General features: G+C 62.2%; 2 protein-coding genes across 9 annotated transcripts in view; one reads left to right on the top strand and one right to left on the bottom strand.

Moving 5' to 3' along the window:
- The window catches only part of HDAC7 (histone deacetylase 7), a 56242-nt gene extending 54300 nt beyond the window's left edge, over positions 1-1942 (top strand). For all 8 annotated transcript variants that reach the window (XM_042023633.1, XM_042023634.1, XM_042023636.1 and 5 more), the window contains exons 24-25: positions 102-240; positions 543-1942. In XM_042023633.1, the coding sequence (XP_041879567.1) occupies positions 102-240; positions 543-588 (185 nt within the window). In that variant the 3' untranslated portion in view covers positions 589-1942. The remainder of the gene's footprint in view (positions 1-101; positions 241-542) is intronic.
- A 111-nt stretch (positions 1943-2053) lies between these two features.
- LOC121662466 (twist-related protein 2-like) lies at positions 2054-8424 on the bottom strand. The gene is made up of 2 exons (XM_042023639.1): positions 7287-8424; positions 2054-3364 (listed from the first exon to the last, which is right to left on the bottom strand). Exon 1 carries the CDS (start codon positions 7763-7765, stop codon positions 7292-7294), a length of 474 nt encoding a protein of 157 aa, XP_041879573.1. The 5' UTR covers positions 7766-8424; the 3' UTR covers positions 2054-3364; positions 7287-7291.

The following is an 8424-nucleotide window of genomic DNA, read 5'->3' as shown; positions in this document are numbered from 1 at the left end:
TCCTGGGCCACCCCTGTCCTGGGCCACCCCTGTCCTGGGCCATCCCTCTCCTGGGCCACCCCCATCCTGGTGTCCCGCAGCCCCCGATGTCCCTCCCGCAGGTAAATACTGGGTGGCCGTGCAGCGCTTCGCCTCCAAGCTGGGCTGCTCCTTCCTCGAGGCTCAGCACCATGAGGCCGACGAGGTGGAGACGGTCACGGCCCTGGCGTCCCTCTCGGTGGCCGTGATGGTGGAGAAGAGGTGACATTCCCGGGGTTCTCCCGTGCCGGGGGTCGCTGTTGGGGGGTGGCAGCAGGGCAGGGCAGTGTCCCCCTGCCCTGGGTGAGGTTCTGGAGCTCAGGTCCTGGATGGGCTCCTGGGAAACCCGTGCTGGGCTCTTCCCAAATGAAAACCAGACCAAATCCTCCTGCCGGGGGGCTGGGGGGTGTCAGCTCCTGCCAGCAGGGTCCCCTCCTGTCCCCTCCCTTTTGTCACTGTCCCTCGGTCCCGTCAGGAGCGGGATGTGTCCCACGGGCCTCTCACGGGTCCTGTTCCCGTCGCAGGGCACAGGAGGAGCCGATGGAGCAGGAGGAGCCCATGAACCAGTGACAGGGACGGTCCCCGGGCGTGGCCGGAGCCCCGCGAGGATCCCGGTTCCCGTTTGTCCCCCTCGCTCCCGAGGCGCGGCCCTGGACGGGCCTGGACTCCTGGAAGGGACATTCCCGCATCCAGCGGTGCGGCACCATGGAGAGCCCCGAGCCCGGACCGTGCCCACAGCCCCCCACCCAATTTTGGGACCCGGAACCCCTCGGGGGAGGGGGTGAAACCCCCCAGCCCTGCGGCACAGACCCCTTGCTCCCGGGAAGGGACGGACATTGGGATGGACGCTCGGACCACTCATGGGACGGCTCCCAGAGCCCCCCCCCCCGTGCCTGGGAGGAGCATCCCGGGGTTTGCTCGGGGGTTTGGGATCTCCGTGCCCCTGGCTCCCCTTGCCCTGCTGGGGCCCAGGGACGGAGCGGCAGCCACAGGGGCCGGGGGCTCGTTGGGCACGGGAGGGTTCGGAGCATCCCGAGGAAAGCTCGGAGCATCCCGAGGAAAGTTGGGAGCATCCCCGGCGAAGGAAGAGCGCGGCCGGAGCGCGGGCAGTGCCCGGGGGGGCCCCTCCCTGCCCACTGCCCACTGCCCCCAGCGCGGCCCCCGGGCCCGGGGCTCTCATTTGCACTATGGACCCTGGCAGCGCTAATGTGAACGCGACTCCTCTTCCCGGGGGAATTCCGGGAACAATCCCCCCTTGCCTTGAGCCCTTTCCAGCGCCCTGAGGCGCTGCCTGGGTGTCGGTCCCTGCAGTCCCAGCCCCTCCGCGTTCCTGTCGCCCCCTGAGCCCCCTCCCCAGCCGAGGTTCCACAGTCCCCGCTGGGCTCTGCTGGCTCCCCCAGGGATGCCCGAAGCCCCTCGGTCCCGTCCCCGTCCCTGTCCTGGGGTGACAGGGGCAGAGCCAGAGCCTCCGAACCGAGGGCTCCATCCCCGTTCGCCTTTCCCCGTTTCCCGCAGCCCCAGGGCCCCGCCCCGAGAGCCTTCCCTGCATCCCGAGGGTGTTCCCACAAGGAGCGGGCCCTGCCGGGGTGTCCCGGGGCTGGGCTGGGCTCTGGGGACGGAGGGGACACGGGCCTGGCTGAGCTGGGGGTGGGGACAGCTCCGGCTGCGGCAGCGGGAGGAGATTTTGTAAAAAAAACAAAACAAAACAAAAACAAAAACAAAGGAGAAATTGAAAAAGAAAAAAAGCCTTCGGAGGAATCAAAGCCTTCGTGTGTCCCGGGCCGGGGGTCCCATGGGGGGTCCCGGGGTGGGGGTCGTGGCAAGGGATGGGGCAGGGGATGGAGGGACCCCCCGAACTCCCACCTCCTGGATTTTAGCCGGAAGAATCCACCACGCACGGACTTTTTGGGGGCTTTTTCCCCCCCAAAAAAGGGGGTCAGAAGGGTTGTTAGGATGTTTCGCTCATTTTAAGGGGTTTTTGCCCATTTTAAGTCAATACAGGGATTTAAAAAAAAAAAACCAAGATGCAGCAAAATATTTGAAAATATTTTTTTTAATATATTTTACCTTTTAAAAAAATTTTTTTTGGTTTGAAACCGGAGTCTCACTCCACAGATGGGTCTTTGCCCTTTAATTATTATTTTTTGAAAGATGATTTTAAGTTCCGAAGGTGATTTCATTTCTCAGCTGTAAAATCCCTCCCGTGCGGCGCTGAACGAAGCCGCCACAGCCCCGTTTTTAACGGAGTTTCTGATTTTTTTAAGCACCTCCAGATTTTCTGGAAGGCTGCAGTCAACTGCCCGGAGCAGGGAATCCACTCCCACTGCATGTAAAAATTGGGAATTGGCTGGAAAGAGTCACTCTGGGCCTTCCTGTGGCTCCGTGGATTCTCTGATCACAACTGAACTCCTCTCCCATGGAGTATTTGGGGGCTCAGGCCCATTGCAGCTTCCCTGAGAGGGATTTTTCCCCCTTTTTCTGCCATAACAGGCAAAAAAACCCCCAAACCCTGATTTTCTTTTGCCTGATTCCAATAAAAGCGGCGCAGCCGAGGGAGGTGCAGGGGGGACCCGGCAGCGCCATTTCCGTAGGAAACACAAGGATTGAACCCTGGAAAAGTCCCCCGAGCTTTATTGGGGTTGTTTTGGGCACCCCCAACACCTCCATCGTCCCCTCCCTGCCCTCTCCGCGCCCCCAAAACAGCCCAAACCCCCTCAGAGTTCCCAAGACGGCCCCAAAATCCCCCATTCCCGCCGGGTCCGTGTCCAGCCTCCACTTCTGATAAATTCAGAGGAATTGCGTGGTTCCACCAGGGCGTTTTCGAGGCCCATCCGTGGGGCAGGAGTGGCTGGGGGGTGCCTCAGGGGGTTCATGAGCCCCCAGATGCCCCCAAATCCTTGCCATGCTCCTCCATGGGAACACAATCCATGGGAACGTCCCGGCGCAGACCCTTCGGAGCGGGATAAAAGCACAGGGACCCCCGAGGTCCTTGGAGCCAGCGCGGGGGGCTCCAGCCCTTCCCTCGTCCCGGAGGAATTGTCCTGCCCGGTCCCGGCCAGAGGCAGCTCCAGGAGGCTCCGGGAAGGACTCGGCTTCCCGGCAGTCCCGGAGGAGGAAACCGGGATCATTCCTTACCTGTGAGCCCACAATAAATTACAGCCCCCAGAGTTCCTCCGGCAGCTCCGAACCGGCTCCTCCCAACCCAAACCAGCTCCTGCTGCGGCTCCCTCGGGCCCATTCCCAACGTTCAAGGGCTGTCAGGGGCTTTGGGGGTCGTTCCCTCCTCTTTCCGGGGAGGCTCCTGGGGTTTTTCGGGTGCTGGAGCCGCTTCCACCGAGGCGGAGACCTGGGGGGAGACAGCAGGGTCAGGTTGGGCTCAGCCCAGCTTCCCAAAATCCTGCAAACCCATCCCCTGTGGAGCCAGCGGGGAAGAGCCGCCCTCGGCCGCTGCCTCCAGAGCTTCGCCTTCCCGGATTTCCCTGAAGCCGCAAGGGATGTGCCTGGAAACACCCCCACACCTGAGCCCAGGAATTAAAAAACCCAAAATCCCAGATTTTCCTGCCGATCTGATCTCTGGGAGCCCCTTGGGAGCCCTCCCGGAGTCGGGGCCGTGCAGGGATGGCGGATCGGGAGCCAGGCTGGAGGATGGAGCAGGGAATCGGCTCCTGGGAGAGCTCAGGAACGGCTCCAGCAGCTCAGGGGGCACGAGGGGATCGATCCCTGCGGGGCAACGGCTTCGCCTTCCCAGCCTTGGTGCTCCCGGCGCCCCCGGCGCTCCGGGCTCATCCCATCCCCTCCCGCTTTGTCCCCGGCCATTTCCTCGCGCAGTCGCCGAGACCTTTCCCTCTGGAGAGGGATAAATCGAACTCTCCAGGAATTCACCCCCGGGAAGGGCTGAGGCAATGCCGGGGATGCGGGACGGAGGGGAAAATGCCCCAAAGGCTGATGTGTCCCAAGGCTGAGCCCGTGGGATCGACGATGGGCACATCCAGGGGCAGCCAAAATGGCCAGGCAGCACCATCTCAGCCCAGCCCATGGAAAAATGGATCAGCTCCCCTCGCTCCCTGAGCCCAGCGAGGTCTGATCCCAAAAAACGCACTCCCGGCGGGATTTCAGCGGCTGCCGAGCGCTGCGGGAGCCTCCGGAGGGTTGGACAAGGTTTAACACCAAAAAACCCTCAGAGGGGGATTTCAGGGCTGCCCGAGGGCTGCGAGAGCCTCCGGAGGAGCCCAGCCCTGCAGGATTTGGGATGGAGAAGCCCACGGAGCTCCCCGAGCCCATCCTCCCTGCAGCATCCCCACCTCTGTCCCCAGGAACGGGAATTGATGCCGGGCACGGGCGCTCCCGAGCGTTCCCGCAGCTCCCGCTCCCCCTCAGCTCCCGGGTGCCTTCCCTGACAGCCGGGATGAAAAACGGGCTCGTTCCAGAGGCATTCCCGGGGCCGAGGCAGCTCCAGCGAGCTCCGGCTCCTTGCAGGGGCCATAAACCCGGAGACATTTCCACGTTCCCGAGGGCCAGATCCGTGATTTTATGTCTGGATTAATTTTAACTAATCCTGAGCAGTGCAGGGACCCTGCCGTGGAGAGCACCTCGCTCTCCGTGGGTGGTTTTTTCCTCTTTTTAATGAAAACATGGAGGTTTTTGCTGGAAAAATGAATCCAGCAGCTCCGGTTGTGCCTTTGACAATTCCCTGCGAGCAGCCCGGGATTTTGGGAATGTCCCACATCCCTCATCCAGGGCGGCTCCTCCTGCCCCTCCAACATCTCCCCGTCCATCCCGAGTGGAAACGGCAGCTCTGGGAAGAGCAGCTTTGGGGGAACCCTCTGGCTTCCAAACCTGCTCCGTGCCAGGAGCCAATCCCAGGAGCACCGACTCACCCGGGAACAGATTTACTGGGATTTGGGCAGCTCCTCACCTCTCCTGGGAACTCAGCCCCAAAGTGGGGGTCCCGGACCACCCTGGCCAGTTTAACCAGGGGCTGGATCCAGTTCTAAGGGACTGATTCGGGGCGGGAAGGGATCCCTGCTTTCCTGCCGGCTGCAGAGGGATCTGGGAGCAGCTTTTAAAGCAGCTCGAGATGGATTTCCTGAGCTGGGAAATAGGGAACAGGGAGTAGGGAACAGGGAACAGGGATGGGAGCTGTTCCCGAGCTCCCCCAGTGCCCCGGAGCAGCGAGGGGTGTTTATAAATAAAAGCAAATGAAGCAGCCGCCAGACAAAGCCGATTCCAGGCGAGAGCAACAGTCCCCAAAGGGAAGATTTATCCAAGGTCTTTCAGGAGAGACAATTAAGTGAGGGCAACTCGAGAGAGGCGATAAATCCAGGGAGACAAATGAAGGGCAAGGAACATCAGCCCTCGCGGCTCCGCCAGCCGCTCCCCCCGGCAGTTCCAGCTTCCAGCCTCATTTTCTCCTCCAGCGGGGAAAGAAACCATTTTAATGTGCTCAAGACTCTGCCGAGAAAAGCTGAGCTGGGGGGGGACTTCAAACGTGATTTCTGTTGCCTGAGGGCTCCATCCCTCTTTCCCCGGCTGATGTCTCCCGGTTAACGAGGGCACATCCACATCCAGCTATTCCAGCCCCCTTTGATATTTAATAGCCCGAGTTCCACTATCCAGGGGCTGCTTTCCATTAGGAAATCCCAGCCCCGTTGCGAGCGCCGGGTTCGTTCCCTCCCGGGAGCCTTCCCAGCCCGGCACCGCTTCCCCCACGGCCCTTCCCTGGTTTTGGGGCTTTGCTGGGAGAATCCCCGTCCCTTCCCCTCCCGGCCCAGCTGCGATTGTTCACCGGGACCCGAAAACGCTGCAGGTTGGCCCAGGGAGGGGGATTCCCTCCCCAGCTGGAGGATGGAAGCACGGAGCCACTCGGGATCAATTTTAACGGGAATGATGATCCCGCTGCGCTCACGGGAGCTCTCCAGAGTGACTGAAGGGTCTTTAATCCCTCTGTTTATCTCGGGAGCACAGCTCCTGCCAAGAACTCGGCTTAAATAAACAGCTCTGGGAGTCAGTGACGGCCGCGGAGCCGCGTCGGGTTCTGCACGCAGAGGGAGCAAAAACGGGTCTGGGGGTGCCGGGGAGGGGGCTCAGCCTCCCCCACCTCCCCAGGGCAAAGGGATTTCAGTCAGGCTTTGCAAAATTCGGGATGAAGCCATGCCAAGCAGCTTCCCTCCCCTTTGGGAGCACCTCCAGAACACCCCCAAAACTGGAGAATCCAGCCCCAAACTGCCAAACCCAAAAGGGGGTGCCCAGAAGAGGGTGAGGGGTCCAGGGAGTCACGGGGAGCTCAGCATCTCCACTGGTCCTGGAGGATTTTGGGCATCCCAAAGTGAGGACAAGGGGCCACACGCTCCTCCTCTGGCCGGCCCCAAGGGGAGGTGACCCTGGTGTCACCCAGCGAAGGGCAGCTCCCGGCAAGGACAGGATTTAATGTCTGAAACAGCCCCCAAATATTGAGATCTATACACGAATTTAGCAAAGTGCCAGATTTCCTGCTGGTTAGGAGGGATCGGGCTGGGAAAAGGAGTTTCAAGGTGGCCCATCCTCAAACGAAATCCCCTGGGAGATGCTCAACCCCTGAGCCACCTCTGGCACCTCCACGGCCTCGAATTCGGGGCAGTTCAGTGCTCGAGGAGAGCCAGGAGGAGCCCTGGTGCTGTCTGGGGGACAGCGGGGCCTCTCGGGAGCTGGGCTCCCATGAGGCGTCCCTGGAGCTCCCAGCTTGGGAATGTCCTCTGGAATTTTCTGCTCCTGCTCTGCGGGAAGTGCCAGTGCGTCGCCGACTCCTCTCCTCCTGTTCCTGACTCCTCCCGGCCCTAAACCCCTGAAAATTGGATTATTCCCCTCTCAGCGTCCTGAAGGACACTCGGGGGGTGGCTGGATGGAGCTGAGTCCATCAGACTTCCCCATGCAGTGCAGAATTCCCGCGGATCCAACGCGATCACGGATCCCATCCTGTCTGCAGCGCTCCAGGAGAGGAACAGGGGGCAGCCGGGCAGGCTGGAGGACATGAGGCCACCCCAGGGCAGGGTGGGTTTGACTCCTCAGCAGCCCCAGCACGGCCAGGACGGAGTTTGGGAATAAATCAGATTTTTAAAACCCCCTTTTAAACCCTTCCTGCCGCTGCTCTGGAGCAGACCCTGCTGAGTGGGATCAGCTCGGAAACCACCACCTCCTCCCGCTCCGGGGTCCGGTAGGACAAATCCCTCGTCCCTGGAGCGCCGAGCGGGGATCGAGCCGCGGGGACACGGCGGTGTCCCGGCCATACGTACCCGGCTCAGTGGGACGCCGACATAGACCAGGCGCCCTCCATCCTCCACACGGAGAAGGCGTAGCTGAGCCGCTCGTGGGCCAGGAAGTTGCAGCTGGTGGCGACCTTGTGGTCCAGCTCGTCGCTCTGCAGCACCTGGCACAGGAAGTCGATGTAGCGGGCGGCCAACTTGAGCGTCTGGATCTTGCTGAGCTTGTCCGAGGGCAGCGTGGGGATGATCTTGCGCAGCTCCGCGAAGGCGTCGTTGAGGGACTGGGTGCGCTGGCGCTCGCGCACGTTGGCGATGACGCGCTGGGCGTGGGCGTCCTCGGGGGGCTGCGGGGCCGGGCTGCGCCGGCTGCGCTTGCCCTGCGGCGAGGGGGCTCCGCCGGGGCCCTGCCCGCGCTTGCGGCCGCTCTTCTTGGGCAGCCGCTCGGCCTCGTCCTCGCTGGTGGCCGCGCTGCCCTCGGGGGACTCCGGGGAAAGGTTTTCCTCCTTCATCTCCTCGGCTCCCTGGGCTGCGGAGGAGCCGGCGGTGGCTCCCGAGGCACGGCCCGGAGCATTCGCCCTCGGGGCTCCCCGGGCGCCCCAAGCCCCGCAGAGCCCTTCCAAGGAGCTCCTTGGCTTTTCCTTTGGGCCAGGAGAGGAGGGCGCTGGGATGACTTCGGGAACGGCTCCTGCTGATAGGGCGAGCGGGGCGGGGGCGGACCAGGCGCAGACCAATGCAGGGGAGCGCCAGCGGCTCTGGAGCTTATGGGTTCCAGATTTCCTCTCTCCCTCCCCACCGCCACCCCGAGCCCTCAGGCACAGATGCTCCGGCTGCAGCCCGGATGTCGGGGGACGTTCCCGGTGCCAAGGGAGCCCCAGCCATGGAGCTCAGCGGTGCCTTTTGGGGGGGGTTGGGCCTTTTTTTAGATTATTTTTCAACCCAGTTGACCCCACAAAGAAATATCCCCTTGTCTGGGGTGGAGGAGGAGACTTTCACCTGTGAGGGATGTGGAGCCACAGGGGCTGCAATGAGCGATTCAGGAACTCCCAAAATCCAAAGGAAGAAGCAACCAAAGGGAGATCGGCATCCGTAGGGCTCTTGAGGAGCGGCTTCAGCCAAAATGAGCTTGAGTTTGTGTCCATTTGTCCATCCACCAGGCCATCCCTTCATC

Source organism: Corvus kubaryi, unplaced genomic scaffold, assembly GCF_017639235.1.
Source record: "Corvus kubaryi isolate FWS band 111438036 unplaced genomic scaffold, C.kubaryi_AGA036_p1.0 37253, whole genome shotgun sequence".
NCBI classification, from domain to species: Eukaryota; Metazoa; Chordata; class Aves; order Passeriformes; family Corvidae; genus Corvus; species Corvus kubaryi.
Note: the sequence above shows the minus strand (reverse complement) of the source record. Positions and strands in the feature narration are given on the sequence as shown.

Bases quoted from the DNA above. Each gene is read 5' to 3' on its own strand.
- LOC121662466 (XM_042023639.1), bottom strand. From the start codon at position 7,765: ATGAAGGAGGAAAACCTTTCCCCGGAGTCCCCCGAGGGCAGCGCGGCC.